General features: G+C 42.8%; 1 protein-coding gene across 4 annotated transcripts in view; it reads right to left on the reverse strand.

The window, feature by feature from the left end:
* Positions 1-18,254, reverse strand: part of LOC126175394 (cytochrome P450 9e2-like) — a 139,177-nt gene that overhangs the window by 45,312 nt on the left and 75,611 nt on the right. For all 4 annotated transcript variants that reach the window (XM_049922178.1, XM_049922180.1, XM_049922181.1 and 1 more), the window contains exon 4: positions 12,243-12,487. In XM_049922178.1, the coding sequence (XP_049778135.1) occupies positions 12,243-12,487 (245 nt within the window). The remainder of the gene's footprint in view (positions 1-12,242; positions 12,488-18,254) is intronic.

Here is an 18,254-nt window from a genome sequence, read left to right on the forward strand (position 1 = left end):
TCGTTCACAGTATAAATTCCACACAAGTGTTTTCCTTTATGTAGTGAAATTACTCCTACATAAGTGGTGACCCCGTAACTAATCAGTGTGACAGTAGGCAAGTTTCTTTAGATATTTTCCGCGACATCTGATATCGACATGTCGTCTGCACAGAACCTCTTCCGCGACATCAACAGCGGCATCCAGAATATCAAGAAGGAGCTCGACACGATGCAACAAAACACTCAGTTCACAGTGCCACGGACGCCTACATCTCAAACCGACTTCGTCCACGATGTTACATTTCCAACAGCGCCGCATGTGCCGGCGGGTCCTGTGCCGCCGCCACAGGATATTGCCTCACACAACCAGCCTGCAGGACATGCTGATATCAGACCAAAAGTGCTTACGTTTTCATCACCCGCGTTGGTACCACTCCCACGAGTTTCGCACTTTCCGTTCGCCAGTGATCGTGGCCCACCTGGGTTGCGGTTACAAATTCGGCCCCCACCTTTTGTTTCCGAGCGTCCAGAAATTTGGTTCGCTATTATAGAGAACATTTTCATGCAGCAACAAATAGTTCACGCTAGTGATATGCAACCTGGACCAACGTGCGTTGTCAGTGGTATCGGATATAATTATGCAACCCCCATCACAACAAGCCTATGCCACTCTCAAGACAGCTTTAATTTCGCGTTGTACAAAACCTGTGGACCAGCGGATAACACAGCTCCTGTACCACGAGAAACGCGGTGACAGGTCACCTACAGACTTTTACCCAGCATTTACATGCTATGGTGGACCCTTCCGTGTTCTAGACACATTACTTTTGCACATATGGCAACAGCAGTAACCTCCGCAGGTGGGCTTAACCTTAATTGCTTACAAGGGCTGCCCATTAAGCGAGTTGCTGCAAGTGGCTGATAGAGCGCACTCCCTGTTCGACTCGTACGCCACAGTGGCCACTGCCACAGCCACCTCAGCCAACGACACCAGCCGGCCGGAGCCGGTCGACATTGCACCTCCAGCTTGTGCTGCCATGACTGCACAACGAGCGCCGGACGCGACCAAAGATTTCCGATCTCTCCGCGCTGCCATCAATCAGCTGACCACCCAGCTGCAGCGGCTAGAGCCACATGACATTGCGGCAGTTGACACACACACGCGTCATTGCCAGCCGACGCACCCACCCTGTCACGCAAACAATGGCACCGGTTATTACTGGTTCCACCAGCACTTCGGCGTGCAAGCTACAAAGTGTAAGGCACTGTGCTCGCACCCAAATGCATCCCACGGCCTGCTTTAGGAGCAGTCGACCGTGACAACAAGCAACTGCGCCTAAACTCACAGATGCATGGAAGGAGAATACCCCCATTTCAGCATGAGCCTACGTTATGCAGATCGACTTCTCCCACAGCTGTAAGGTACGCTGCTTCACAAAGACTTTTCGCTCCTGATCACTCTACAGTATGGATGTTCTTGGTTGACACCGGCTCAGATGTCAGCACTCTGCCTGTAAATTTCTTCCCTTCAGACAAACGCACTGAAGAGATCACTTTGAAAGCAGTCAATGATTCATTCATCCACACATATGAACAGAAAACACTGCCAGTGGACATTGGGCTAGCAGAAAAATGCAACGGGACCTTTGTTATGGCTGATATTGACCAACCTATACTAGGTGCTGATTTCCTGGCAAAACTTGCATTGTCCATGGATTTACACAAGTCACAACTCGTCCATTCTGCCTATGGATGGGTTATTCCGGGAATACAAGGACATCCGACCTCTCATGCATGCCAAAGAGTAGATAACCTCAGTGCACCCACCTGGGAGGACACCACAGCAACGAAGGAATCTGACCGGCAGATGCCTCAAACGACATCAAAACAGTTGACGACACAACAACAGGCTCCTGCTGTTTCAACCACAAAGGCGACACCCAAACCACAACATGGAACAAGAAAGAGCAGGGCGAAGCATGAGACGGTGCACCACATCCGTACAACTCCAGGCCCACCAGTCTCCTCACGTGTTCACAGGCTTGCACCTGATCACTTGAGGGAAACCAAGGCCATTTTCAACAAGATGCTACAGGAAGGAACTATACAGTCATCCAACAGTTGGTGGTCCTCTCCTCCGCATCTCGCCCATAAAAAGAATGGGTCATGGCACCCGTGCGGTGATTATCGAGCTTTGAATGCCTGAACTGTTCCAGACAGATACCCTGTGCCACATATACAGGATTTTACCCATTCACTGGCCGGGGCAACCATATTCAGTGTCTTGGATTGCCGTAAGACTTATAATCAGATCCCAATGGCAGAGCAGGTCATACCAAAGACTGCAGTGACAACCCCATTCGGGCTGTTTGAATTTTTGGTGATGCCATTTGGGCTGAAAAATGCTGCCAGACATGGCAACGGTTCCTAGACAGTGTGCTAAGAGGGCTACCATTTTGTTTCACCTATTTAGACAATATTCTGGTGTTTTCGGGGAATGTTTCTGACCATCAGAAACATGTAAGCGAGGTGTAAGCAGGCTTAGTGCTCATGGAATAACACTTAACAAGGACAAGTGCGTGTTTGGGGAACCCATGGTAACCTTCCTCGATTATAAAGTGTCAGCTCAGGGCATTTTCCCACTGCCAGAGAAGCTGGAGTTGTTGCGTACCCTACCACGGCCTCAAAACTACCACGATCTCTGACGATTCCTAGGGATGATAAATTTCTATCATTGCCACCTCCCCGGAACAGCAGCAATCCAGACTCCACTGAACAATGCCTTGGCCGGACACAACAAAATTGGCAAGCGCCCACTCCCATGGACACCCGAGATGGACTCGGCTTTCAAGGCACTGCAAAACAGCCTTCACAACGCAGTGGGGCTTGCACACCCTGCACCAGGAGCTCAGCTAGCCCTAGTAGTGGACGCAAGCCAAGTAGCAATCAGTGCAGCACTGCACCAGAGAGTGAAGGGTCATTGGCAGCCACTAAGTTTTTTCTCACAAAAACTACAGATGAGTCAAACTCGTTGGATTGCATACGACAGGAAGCATCAGGCACTTCCGCCCCTTCGTTGAGGGCAGGCAATTCACCATATACACCGACCATAAACCTCTCGTGGCAGCTTTCTACAAAGTCAGCGATTCATGTTCCCCCCACCAGGCCCGCCATATAGAGTTTATATGCCAGTTTTCGACAGACGTGCGTCACATCCATGGTGCCGACAACATTGTGGCAGACTATTTCTCACGTATTAATGGGATAAGTCCAATGTTGGATTATTCCGAATTAGCAAGGGCACAAGCTTCAGATGCGCAGCTGCAGTCCTTGTTGGTGGACCCGTCCACTGGCATACGTTTACAACTTGTGGACGTCCCCTGCAGACCATGTAAGTTATGGTGCGACACCTCCACAGTTAGACCATGCCCATACATCACCCCCCAGTTCTGACGAAAGGTATTCAACAGCATTCACAACCTGGCACACCCGGGAACCAATGCCTCAGTGAAATTAGTGACGGACCGTTTTGTGTGGCCTTCAATCAAGAAAGATACATGGGAGTGGGCCCGCAGCTGCTATCAGTGTCAACGTAGCAAAGTGGGACACCATGTTCATGCTCCAGTAGGACAATTCCCAAACCCAACGGCACGTTTTGGGCATGTACACATTGACTTGGTTGGACCCCTCCCCCCTTCAGAAGGTTACAGGTACTTGTTTATGGCAGTGGATCCTTGCACATGGTGGGCAGAGGCTACACCAATCAGGGACATTTCTGCAGAGACTACTGCACGGGCGTTCCTGGAAACTTGGGTGGCTCATTTTGGGTGCCCATTTTCCATTACCACCGACCAAGGACGCCAGTTCGAGTCGACACTGTTCCAACAACTGTCAAAACTCTGCGCTTTCCAACGAAACTGTACTACTAGCTACCACCCGTCCAGCAACAGTTTGGTGGAAAGGTAGCACCAGACTTTAAAGGCTGCCCTGATGTGCCACGAGGACTCATGGACTCAAGCGTTGCCATTGATTTTGTTGGGGTTACGGACCGCATTAAAAACAGACATCAATTGTTCCTCGACAGAGTTGGTATATGGAGAACCACGCCATGTTCCAGCAGAATTCCTTGCACCAGTTCCTCTCCCAGATGACACACAGCTACCCCACCTCTTGCAACAAATGAGGAAGCAGGCAGAGACACTACGTGCAGCCCCAACGTCTCAGCACGGCACGCATCCAGTGTTCATACACAAGTCCCTCGATACTTGTTCCCACATCGTGCTCCACACAGACCTGGTACATCATTCGTTACAGCCACCATACACTGGACCATACCAAGTGCTAGGACAGGACACACACACAATGGATATCCTCCTCCAGGGAAAGTTGACCAAGGTTTCCATTGATTAGGTAAAACCCGTTTGGACAATGACAGCACCGACTACAGTCTCACAGACGACTTCAGACACAACTTGCAACAAACCCACACCTTCCACAGAACCAGACAGCTGTGAACCACAGGAGCCCCACACCAGGGGACCTAATGCAGCAACGGTATCATCAAGCAGCACCCACACCCGCACTATCCGCACTCGGGCAGGCCAAGAGGTGAAGTTTAAGTACCCCACCGTACCGGGTGCTCCGCACGTCAGGGGGAGGGGGGGGGGGGGGGAGGGGGGGCAGTGTGGGAGTGACAAGTTGATAGTCGACAGGACAATGAGAGATTCTCTTTGCGAGCGGGGTTTCTTTGGAGGAAACAACCAGTGTTTGTTTCCCGCGTTAACGTATGTACCTATTTGTTTGTACGGTACAATAAAGGTGGTCGTTCACAGTATAAATTCCACACAAGTGTTTTCCTTTATGTAGTGAAATTACTCCTACAATCTTTTCCTGATTTCCAAGTCCAATGGACATTAAATGTAAGAGACCAAGAGACACATATCAAAGAATTTTTATACACGTAACTTATTATTCTATAAATTAAATAGTCAACTAACTCAAATAATAAAAGACCTACAAAAACATGTTATTGCTGATGTCACATAATTCATGTAATTTTCATATAAAGATGTAAAACTTTGAAGAGTTATATGCACTGGAAATGTGATTATACTAATTAATTTTCTAGTTATTATAAGTGAATACTACAGACCAAAGCAAATAAGAAATAATATTAATATAAGGCAGCTGTTGAGAGACGAGTAATTTTATAAAAAAAGGAAAATGTTGATAAAAATCGTTATTGTAATTGTGTTAGTCTAAATTGTCAAGCTAGATTAACATACAAGCCTTGTAGGGAAATCATTTGAGTTATGAAATTCTAATTATACTATAAGCCTTAACAAAGAAGTAAACATTAATCACATTGTGAAATCTCTTCTCAGGTTTGCTGCTGGATAATATTGTGTAAGTCTCACAATATTTCATCAAAATAGCTCTTCAGCATCTTCAGGTTGTGGTTGTTGCCATGTTCACTGCTGCAAGACACAATGTAATAATCACGAGATGACATAGAAATTTATCAGGATTAGAAGCAGGAATCATGCATACACAAACAGGCAATCACATTTCAGTGAAGTAGCACTCATAGCATCCGCTTCGCAGAGCTGAAAAGAGGCCTTGCACACATGCACAGTGGACAGTGATTGTGCTGCCAGACACTGCTGTGATTAAAAGCTGAATTAACTCCTTGCAATGCACTGTGTCGGTTAAGGAATTGGAATTTTGTTTCTCCCATGTTAACTTAATGGCAGCCAGCACTGAATTTGAGGCAGTGGTTAGTTGAAACCCAGCATCTTTATCAAATAACATTGTGGAACTCACATACTGTAACCCGGCGGCAAACCTGAGAAGTGTATTAGCAACAGATCCAATGGAAATCCTGAAAAGTCACACTAAAGTTATGTAAATGACCCCATATGCTCAGTTCAAGTCCCAGTTATGTCTCAAATCTGAATTTTTGTAATGGAGAAGCGAAACATGAAGAAAATATAAATAAATTATGTATGCTGAAAAATTTTAGTTGTGAGAAAATTAATTCTAATGACATAAGGGTGCAGTATATTCCAAGAGCAATCACCACAATACTTTCTGCAGTGAACAAAAATGTAGCACTAGTTTAATCAACAATCATTGGCACACCTAGTTCATTAAGAGAAGTACTTTAATATTAATGGATCATTTTCTGCTCCAAAACATTTTATTTTTTGTGAGTATCTTTGTAAAATAACGAGAATATTGCAGATTTTGGAGTGAAATGTTCAGGCAGTTTACATCTTAAATGTGAGCAGAAATGTTTCTGCAAATTTCTTGAATTACTAACAACACTTGTGTGGGGTTGTACAGTACGCACCCATTAATCTCAGTAGCACACTTCGTTGAAATCTTCTGACTCTGGCTTCACAAGCTATAATTTATGAGCCTAAATGCTTGCACCATATCCTAAAACTGATGCTGATATAGACTAATAGTATGCCATGACTATTTTCAATGGAAGTCAAAACTGCCTATTTGCAGTGGTCATAATTTTGTTAACTCTGTACCTTTTCTGCCCATCCATCCTATATGACGCATGAAATTACAGCAATCATCCAGGAGTATCCATAAATATTTGTTGCTGTGCTTTTCTAATTATCATCATTTAAATTTATTTTAGGATTTCTTGCTAGGGCCCATTTCAGTGAAAGTACATAATTTTGTGAGATGTTAGTGACAATTACATGCTTAAACTTCATCCTTAAAGTTCATGGAGTGCAGCATTACATTTGTCTTCTGTTATTCTTCTTGACCCACTGCTTGTGATGAACAACACATCATCTGTAAATGTAACCAATCGGCTTACGTTACCACTGTCATGTAACTTGTGTAGTATAGACTTCAATGTCACATCACATGATGGTGCTTGCGGACAGCCTTTCAATATGGTCATCATCATTTCCTTTCCTGGCCACATTAAATACATAATATCTCCTGCGGAAACAGTCTCTCAGGCAGTTGTAGAGCATCTCTGGATACTACAAGTGCCTTAGGCAACCAAAGAGAAATGGCCACCACAAGTTATCGAAAATACCAGTAATACTGATGATCATTGTCAAGCATATGTAGAATGAGTGTCAGCTACTGACAAAATGACCTTAGTTATTGCATCTTCAGTTGACCTGCCTCTTCTAAATATGTTCTGGTGAGACGCCACCCCATGTTGCAGTACTTTGTGTAATAGTTTTTCAAATATCTTACCAAGTTCAGTAGAGAAACTGGTCTGAAGGATTTGTGTATCATCAGATACTTGCCTTGCCCTAAGGATCAAATAGTTCATGAACCTATGAATAGTTTTTTTCAGTTTTAAATAAGTGTATTGACAGCAGTGATGAGATGGCCAGGCGAGGCGACTCGAGCGCACCAAGAATTCCTCGAGCCTCTAGTTCTCAAGCAATTCTCGAGAAGCTCATGAGAAATGGCTCGGCAGCGTGTGCTGCTGTGCGCCGGTTGGCTGCGACAACATACGCTGTGCCGCTGTTGTTTTATGAATTGAATTCCGCCGCTAGACAAACACGCTCACTGTGCTCGTAACTAGCATGTCTCAGGTTTCATTCAAGTAAAGTTGTTATTCAAATCAATATGGACACTCAAACACGAATGTCATGGTGCTGGCAATACTTTACGGAGGATGGAGATAATGTTACTTGCAACAATTGTCGTAAAAATCTCCGTAATGTATCAAAAAATACAACGGGCATGATTAGACATCTTAAACTGCACAATTTATCGAGCAATAAAACAGCGACGTCAGTGGATGCAAAGGCTCATTCTTCCCATAGAGCGAGGCAGACAAAATGTCCAGGTACATATAGTACATAAGGTGAATTCCGTGCAAAAGTTCGGATAGTGGCCGAAGCGGCCTGCCACGCTTAAAAAACATTGATTTTTTAATCGTACTCCGATAACATACAACATACCCCAAAATCAAACCTATACTATCCTAGCTTTTGCCTGATACAATAGTCATTTTATTGGACTAGTTGTCGAGCATAACGTATCCCCTCGCAGGAGAACTGATCTAAATCATACATTTCTCTTCATAGAGGGAAGTAAATGGCAACAACAGCTAGATGAAGCACCAGTGGCCATGATAACAGACGATTTTCAACCGCTTTCAATCGCTGAGGACACTGGTTTTCGATGTTTTGTTTCACTGTTGGACCCACAATACTCGGTACCAAATCGAAAAAAGTTGCGCCTCATGATTGAGGACGATTATCGTAAACAGAAAGAGGCTGTAAACTTGGCCGTGGAAGACTCTACTTGCATTTCTTTAACGATCGATATTTGGACCTCACTCAATAGTAAGGCATATATTGCTGTAACTGGTCATTTCATTAACAGTAGTTGGTGCCTGAAAGCTTTAGCTCTCGAGACATTCCATGAGGAGGAGGAGGATATTGGTGTTTAACGTCCCGTCGACAACGAGGTCATTAGAGACGGAGCACAAGCTCGGATTAGGGAAGGATGGGGAAGGAAGGCGGCCGTGCCCTTTCAAAGGAACCATCCCGGCATTTGCCTGGAGTGATCTAGGGAAATCACGGAAAACCTAAATCAGGATGGCCGGACGCGGGATTGAACCGTCGTCCTCCCGAATGCGAGTCCAGTGTGCTAACCACTGCGCCACCTCGCTCGGTCGAGACATTCCATTTCCCAGAAAAGCATACAGCGCTAAATATTAGTGAGGCGTTAGATAATGTGATTTCAAAATGGAACATTGAAAACAAAGTTGTAAGCATCACAACTGACAACGCCAGTAACATGACGGCAGCCGTAAAACTTATTCACAGTGGCAACATAGATATGCAACATGTGCCTTGTCTAGCACACACCATCAATTTAGTTGTGAAAAGTTCTTTGAATAGCAACAGTGAGCTCTGCATAATGCGGGAAAAGGCCAGAAAAATTGTTAGCTATTTTAAAACAAGTTGCAATGCTAATGAAAAACTCCATGAGATCCATGATCTAATGAAAAAACCTGTTCATAAACTGATTCCAGAAACCGAAACCCAATGGAACAGTACATTTTATGTGCTACAACGTCTAGTGGAGCAAAAGGAATGCATTGCAGCCTGTTTATCATCTTTGTATTCAGGTGTAGAGAACCTCACAGTTGATGAGTGGCGAATTTTGAGCGAATGTTTTGTGTACTGGAGCCATTTCAAGTGATAACAAGTGAAATCTCAACTGAAAACTATACCTCTCTTTCTAAAGCTATTCCAATAATCAGACGGCTAATCCTAACCATATGCAATGGGAAGTGGGCTACCACGACAGCGCAAGAGCTGCAGCAACATCTGCACAACTCACTAATAGCCCGGCTAGGATTAATAGAAACATACAAAGTACTTGCCGTTGCCACAGTTCTCGACCCAAGATTCAAAAGTTACCATTTACGAATCCCATTCATTCAAAACATGCCGTTGCAAGCCTAATTGCAGAGTGCACAAACGTGGTAGAGACCGTACGATCTATTCATTCAGCTGCTAATGACACTAGCCACAAGTACCATTTCGTACAAAATACCAGTAGTTCCTTATGGGCTTCTTTCGATGAAGAGGTTTCCAATAAAAATCTAATGAAAAGCGGTTGTGATAGAATAGACCTGGAGGTACAACAATATTTGGAAGAACCGTACCTACAATGCACAGATAATCCTTTACACTACTGGAAAAAAATAAATAAAATGAAAACAGTTACGCAGGTCTAGCTGTCGTGCCAAAAAATATCTTGCAATACCTGCAACTTCTGTTCCCAGTGAAAGAATATTTTCAAAAACAGGACTACTTATAAACAAATAAAGAACCAGACTAAAAGGCCAATTGGTTAATAAAATCATATTTCTAAACAAAAATCGATGGCAGTGTTGCAATGGGATGTAAAAATACCTTCTGCTGAACAACTTTTGTTTCCTTTGTACGCATGTACGCGGTTTCTGTATATAAAAAAAGGCTATAGCACTTCTCTTTTTCGTTTAAGCATGCATGCATACATGCAGAATGTACAAGGTAGTTTATTTTGTAAGAATAAAGCTTCTGTTTTATGCGAATTCTGTGCTTTTTTTTTTAACAACAATTCTATGATTTTTGACTTATGAGACATATACTAATACTTCCGTACACATTAATAACGGTAGTACAGTCGATATCAATCATAGAATTTCAAAGTTTTCTGAGCACGTACGTACGACGAGTACGACTGCTGCGGCTCAGTGCTTCGTGTACTGAAGGTTTGCGCAATTTCTCAGAGAGCGCAGCACTGTCACTTTCTCGAGCATACCCAAGAAATTTTCGAGAAATTGCCTTCACGACGTGCGTTTCTCAAGCGCGATCATAGCCCATCCCTGATTGACAGTACTGGAATTTTGCCTTCTGAAGGTAAATAACAGCTGCCATTCTGTCTCTTTGTAATTCTAATTTTCTCAAATGAATTTCACTTTTCATGTAATTCTTTATTTGTTTGTTAAGCACTGCTTTGTAACTATTGACTTGTTCAAATCTTGATTTTTAATACAGCATTCCCATTCCATAGCACAGATCAAAATAATCCCTGCTAGCATGTACAAACTCTTTGACTTTTCCATCCAGAGATACATAAAAACATAACAACATGTTGTTAGAGCACTTGCCTGTGAAACGCAAAACTGTGGAAATTTAAGAATACAATTAAAAGTCTCCAGAATGAAATTTTCACTCTGCAGCAGAGTGAGTGCTGATACAAAACTTCCTGGCAGATTAAAACTGTGTGTCAGACTGAGACTCGAACTTGAGACCTATGCCTTTCACGAGTTCGAGTTTTGGTCCAGCACACAGTATTAATCTGCCAGGAAGTTTCATAACTGAAAGTCTCTATGAAATATTTAATATATTTGCTGAAAATAGTTCAGTGTAGTAGGATGCACTTTATTTCGCTTCTGATGAATTTCTCTTCACCTTCTTGCTGGATTATTTGTGGCCCGCTTCCTACCTGCCCTCAGTTTCTTAGCTTTGTTCACTTTATCTTCTGTTTCATTTAATACATGTCTGCAAGAATTTTTACTTGTAAATGTGAAAGCCCACCCCTGGTTACTGGGTACAAGGACATATTTGCCAGCAATTATATAAAGAGTTCACTCAATCATCATGTTTTTTAGGTCATATCATATAGAGGAACCTTTAAGGGATGTGGAAGGGACGTTCAGTACTTGATAACAAAATTCAGCACCTATTAGAAATTGAGTTAATAACTGATTAAAATTGCTTGCTATCAACTATTTGCACTTACTTGTGCTAAATTTAACATAATACAATCATAAGGAATTTTACTACTTTGCCGGCCACTGTGGCCGAGCAGTTCTAGGCGCTTCAGTTTGGAACCACACTGCTGCTATGGTCACAGGTTTGAATCCTGCCTCGGGCATGGATGTGTGTGATGTCCTTAGGGTTAAGTAGTTCTAAGTCTAGGGGACCGATGACCTCAGATGTTAAGTCCCATAGCACTTAGAGCCATTTGAACCATTTTTTTACTGCTTTGAGAAAAGCTGCTGCTTCTTCAGTAATATCAAATAGTTGATGTTTATTTTCTATTGACAACCATAGCAGAATGGCTGATAAGTACTAACCATCAGGGGGCAAATTCCAGTACTGCTGATAGACACACATAAAAGTGAAAACACTAATCCTAGCTTTTGCAACTATTAACTCTTGCTTTATGGAAGAAAGATGGATATGTTGGTTAAGGTCAGAAAGGAGCAGCAGGTCTTTCAGTCACCTCAGTGACAGGGACCCACCTGTTGTGAAGGACAAGGAGAGACTAAGATCCTTGAGGATCTCACCTTGACACCTGAGTGACTTCCCACTGTCTTACAGTCTGCCCCAGCAACAATAATTAATGAGAACTTGGCTATTTACTGCAGTGTAAATTAGTGTCATCATCATAGTGATTTCATGCTTCCCATCTTCTCATTAGATGTTATCAATGCTAAAGATGGATTCCTACAAGAAAAATTTATGTCTAGAGACTGTTTGATTTTAATAACATAGATCAACTTCTTCTGGGTATGCATCACATCCCCAATAAATTTGAGGAAAGACATACTCCTGTCTGGCTGAACAGTGCTATTGTAAATGATTAATTCGTTTCCAAACTTCTACATTTTCCAAAGTATTACAAGCACAAATATGATTTCTATAAACATTTCAAAGTCAGGCAGATGGATAATGCTGATACATTGTTTTTCTTTACCTTTTCATTGAAGAAGGACACTGGTAGGTACTTCAGCAGTGGTGGGAAAATAAAAAGTACAGCAAGTATGATAACTCTGTCCAAAACAGAAATGTCATTGAATTCTGAAGCTGTTTTCACAAACTCATCATTTGGGTCCTTCAGTGAGTCACACTGCACACCAAATGCACAAGTTGCAATAACGTCCATTGTGAACCTTCCAAAGAGATCTTTCATTTCAAACTCATTGTTATTATCTGTAACATCTGAAATATAAATGAAGACAAATACTAATAATATGAATGAATAGACTCATATTTCAATAATACATATTTTATTCTACCTAGTGTGTGCTAATACTTACATTATTGATGTGACTGCAAATACTACACTGACACTCATTAGACTCTGCTATATCAACAGATTATTTTTCTATACTGAAATGTAACACAGTTGCAGTCCCAGATTTAGCTACATACACAATGATCAAAGCCTTCCCTTGTTTACAAACTTTATTTATAGTTGCTATATGTGAGATTTGGATATGAAACTAGTGCCATTTGAAAAGTGAACACATTTTTCTTCTACTTTTTTTCTGTTCAGTTACAGTTTCAATGCTGAAAAAACCTTATAACTTTGTAAAGGGAAAAAAATTAACTGTATCCTCTCATATCACAAAATACAGACACTAACAACAATGCAAAAGAAATTGAAGGTACCTCCCAATGATTTATTTGCACTCAGGAACAGTAACACAAATTCAGAAATGTAAGACTTGTCAGTGACTTAACATGAAGTGGCCAACCATCAACTTCAGCTGAAAGCATGCAAGTTGTGTGTCTTGTGTGAAGTTCCAAGATATCAGTTCGTAAGGCCTCATGTGAATTCCAGGTTCCATAACTTCTGTACATGGTCTTGTAGGCATCTATTTAAACATTTTTGCGCATTAATCAAAAAATTTCCATTTGTTCACTAATGACAGTTGTTGTCATCAATTCATTACGAGAGAGTAGTAGGGGTACAAACAAATATGAGAGCTGTATTGTTTCTTCCTCCTATAAGGTCAGAAATTAAAACAAGTGTGAATAACATAAAGGTTTCAACAGGGTTTAGCTGATAACTGTTTGCATCATAACAAGATGGTACAGGGGAAATCAATACAAACAGTCTGATAGAGGACAGTCATGGTCTATTGAGCCAGGATGAAACCTCAGATTTGCCTACAAAAGCCACAACACATATGTACCACATAATATTTTAAGCCACAGAAAGGCGCAACAAGAAGACTGCTGGAAAGTTACCTTTCAGCCTACAAGACCATTGTCAGAAATAGACAAAACAAACAAACACACACACACACACACACACACACACACACACACACACACACACAGCTGCCAGAGACTGTGGTCATGTTTGTATGGGTTGCATTTGTGTGTGTGTGTTTTGTCTATTTTTTACAAAGGCCTTGTAGGCCAAAAGCTAACTTTCTGACAGTATTTTTGTTGTGCCTTTCTGCAACTCAGATCTCTGCTTTCTGGCGAGTAGCAACTATCCTTTTCATTATATTGTTACATCCCATCTGGATGTTCCACTGTTTGAGATAATATTTCGAATGCTCTTTCACCTTCTTACACCACTGCCTTAGTCAGTCTTAACTGCTTGAATCAAATTCCTTTTTTCTTTGCTAAAATAATTAAACACATCTTACTCCTACACTTACAAACTGTAAATTGACGTTTGTGCTAATTTTACCTCAATATTTTGTGCATTTTAACAGCTTAACCTTTATAAATACAGTTGTCTCATGGTAAGAAAGGCAGAGGAACAAAATGATTTTTTTTGTTAATTTTACACTCTTAAAATTCACAAAATTTTGAGGTAAGACTTATGCAAATGTCAAGCTCATAATTTTAAGTATATAACACTACCCATTAGAATCACTGAAGGAGTTGTTAAGCTCGTGCAGTAGCATGTGGTAATGCAGTGTGATGCAATAGAATTACACCTAATAACAGTATCCCTCTTTGTTTCAACCACAAATGAAAACCTCGAGAACAAGAACAGCATGGTACTGGATGATCAGCAAGCCAGCCAGTTGCCTGTATAGTCCCATTTTCCTGTCTGAGCACCCGTCTAGGCAGCTTGCTCGAATGCTGCAAAGTGTAGTCAGATAGGGAAGTGATAACTGGAGTGAACATCAGTGACCAACTGAGCATTAAGTGCAAGGGTTGCAAAACACAAGGATAGATCAACTGTGGAAATCAGCCCTGTATCAGAGTTGACGTTGTAATGTTACTGGCCTGTTTCCTGCAATTGGTAGCTGCTTTTCATTGTGTCACTCTTCTTGCAGTTATTTGGTTTAATTACACTATTATAAAATGAAGACCACAACACTGTAGAAGATAACTTGAAATCTTTTCACATTTATTGACACCATAAATATTGTGATAATCAGCTTGTATATATTGGTTTACATAGTTCATATATCAATGTCAGTACATCACCTACACTATAACCGATTTGACAGAGCACCATCATAATTTTCATTATTTATTTATTTCTGATTAACAACATGGAATTTACAATTTGATAACTAACTACAGAGTGAATCACAACATAACTGTACATTTTGACTGATAGCTATACACATTAACATGAAACTTACGACATAATGCTGCTGTGAATGGGTGTGTTGGGAAGCCTACAGAGTATCATGTACCAGAGATACCAAAAGTATCTCAAGTACTATCCTCTCCTGTGGATACTGACTCTGGATACTGAATTACAGGATCAATCACTACTTGTCCATTTCTGTGAGCGGTATGTCAATGGTAGGTCTAGGTGTAACTCAACAATGGAAAATCCAGGATGGAATGTAACAATATCATGAGAAAGATAGTTGCTACTCACCGTATAGCAGAGATGCTGAGTCATAGATAGGCACAACAAAAATACTATGAGAAAGTAAGGTTTTGGCCAATGAGGCCTTTATCAGGGGAGAAGGGTTAATGGAATAGAGAGAAGTAGAAAGACTGGGGGTGTGTTGGTGCAATAGAGGACTGTGTAGTGCTGGAACAGGAATAGGGAAGGGGCTAGATGGGTAAGGATAATGACTAATGAAGTTGTTGGTTGGTTGATTTGGAGGAGGGGACCAAACAGCAAGGTCGTCAGTCCCACAGGATGAGGGAAGGATGGGGAAGGAAATTGTCTGCATCCTTTCAAAGGAACCATCCTGGCATTTGCTGAAGCACTTTAGGGATATCATGGAAAACCTAAATCAGGAAGGACAGATGTGGGATTGAACCATCATCCTCCTGAATGCGGGTCCAGTGGACTAACAAAGGTTGAGGCCAGGAGGGTTATAAGAATGTAGGACATATTGCAGGGAGAGTTCCCATCTGCACAATTCAGAAAAGCTGGTATTGGTGGGAAGGACCCAGATGGTACAGACTGTGAAACAGTAATTGAAATGAAGAATGTTGTGTTGGGCAGTGTGGTCAGCAGCAGGGTTGTCCTGCTGTTTCTTGGCCACAGTTTGTCAGTGGCCATTCATGCAGACAGAAAACTTTTTGGTTGTCATGCCAACGTAGAATGCACCACAGTGGTTGCAGCTTAGCTTGTAAATCATATGATTGGTTTCACAGGTAGCCCTGCCTTTGATGGGATAGGTGATACTTGTGACCGGACTGGAGTTGGTGGGAGGATGTAAGGGACAGGTCTTGGATCTGGGTCTGTTACAGTGATATGGGCCGTGAGGCACGGGTCTGAGAAAAGGAGTTGTGTAGGGATGGACAAGGATATTGTGTAGATTCAGTGGGTGGCAGAATACCACTGTGGGAGGGTAGGAATGATAGTGGGCAGGACAGTCATCATTTCAGGGCATGACAAGAGGTAGCCAGAATTCTGGCAGAGAATGTGTTCATTTGTTCCTGTCCTGGATGGTACTGAGTCACGAGGGGAATGCTCTCTGTGGCCAGACAATGGGAGTTTGGGAGATGCTGGGTGACTGGAGAGATAAGGCACAGAAGATCTGTTTTTGTACAGGCTGGGAAGGTAATTATAGTCTGTGCAGGCCTCAGTGGACCCTCAGTATATTTTGAGTGGGACCTCTTGTGACAGCAGACGTGATGGTAACAGGTGACTAGCCAGTATGAAAGAGACTTCTTGGAATGGAATGGATGGCCGCTGTCAAAGTGAGGTATTGCTGGTGGTTGGTAGGTTTTATATGGATGGAGGTACTGATTACTGATATAGCCATCTTTGAGCTGGAGGTCAACATTGAGGAAGGTGGGTTGTTGTGTTGAGTATGACCAGGTGAAGCAAATGGGGGAGGTTTGGGATTCTGGGTGTAAAGGAAGAATTCCTCTAGATGGTACAGGAAGGTTGGTACAGGAAGGTGCCATGTGAGTGCCCCTAGCCGTACACTGTACTTGTTTGTAGGTAATGCCTTCAAAGGAGAAGTAATTGTGGGTGAGGATACAGCTAGTCACAGCAACTACAAAGGAGGTTATAGATTTGGAATCTGCTGGGTGTTGGGAAAGGCCATGGGCATTAGGGATGCTAGTGTACATGGAGGTGGCACCAATAGTGATGAGCAGGGCACCGTGTGGTAAAGGAACAGGACTGTGGAGATTTGGTGGAGGAAATGGTTGTGTCTTTTGTATAGAAGGGTAGGTTGTGGGTAATTTTCTGAAGTTTTGGTCAATTGGAGCAGAGATTCTCTCAGTGGGGACACAGTGACCAATCATGATGGGGCTTCCTAGGTGGTTGGGTTTATGGACTTTAGGAAGCATGTAGAAGGTAGGAATGCAGGGAGTGATAGGGGTGAGGAGAGATATGGATTGTGGGGAGAAGTTCTGGGATGGGCCTAAGGATTTGAGGAGAGACTGGAGATATCCTGCACGATTTCTGCAGTGGGGTTACTGCGGCAGGGTTTGACTCTGACAACTTACGTAGTACTTTTGCAAGGACTGCTCCCACAAGCAGCAGTTTACTGACCCCCACTCCAACCCTACTATCCCTCCCCCTCCCCACCCCAGCCCAGCCTCCTCCGGATCCCCAACACCCAGTTCCTTCTCCCATCATGTGCTGTTGCTCAGAGTGTGGCCTCAGCAGCCAGAGACAGCAGTCGTGTGTGTGTGTGTGTGTGTGTGTGTGTGTGTGTGTGTGTGTGTGTAAGTTGCATTTGCGTGAGTGTGTATGTGTATGTTGTCTATTTCTGATGATGATAGTCTTTTTGTTGTGCCTATTTGTGACTCAGCATCTTCATTATATGGTAGGTCTAGACATCCCGTACAGGAAAGACAGGAAACGGGAACAACTCACTATGTTAAGTGCACCCCTCAAACCAACAAGCTCAAGGTGCCATCTGATACTGAAACCACTTTACCTGTTGGGACATTTGTTGGGCCCCTGTCAAGGGGAAACATTTCAAACTTATGGTAAATAATGGTAACCCTTAGCGAAATGGCAGAAACTTATGGGAAGGAACACCATGTGCACTCAGTTGTATGCCTGGGAGCCTCATTCAACATGTGGAACAGGCTATTCTGGCAGCTAATGAAGGAACAGGATGTAACCAACTGCAGACTGGCACACACTGGGACAAATGATGCCTCTTGTCTACATTCTGAGGCCATGATTGGACCATTCCAGTAAATGGAAGTGAAGGGTGAGAATACCAGCCTTGCTCATAGTTTAAAAGAAGCTCAAAATGTAGAGCATTGCTCCAGAAGAGATCGTGCACCCCCACTAACCTCCCCCCCCCCCTTCCACCCCACCCCGACCCCCTCAGGAACTGAGACTAGTGGAAGGGTTGAACCAAAGACTGCAGAGGTTCTGTGAAAAGTTGGTCTGCAACTTCCTGGACTTGCACCATAGGGTTGAGAACTGTAGTGTCCTCCTAAATAGGTCTGGTGTGCAATACACATCATAAGCTGCTACCCATGTCAATGACTGCATGTGCTGTGCACACAAGGTTTTTTTTAGTTTAGTTGATTTTCCATCCAGTCCAGACAATGACAGCTGCAG

This window comes from Schistocerca cancellata, chromosome 3 (assembly GCF_023864275.1).
Source record: "Schistocerca cancellata isolate TAMUIC-IGC-003103 chromosome 3, iqSchCanc2.1, whole genome shotgun sequence".
Lineage (NCBI taxonomy): Eukaryota > Metazoa > Arthropoda > Insecta > Orthoptera > Acrididae > Schistocerca > Schistocerca cancellata.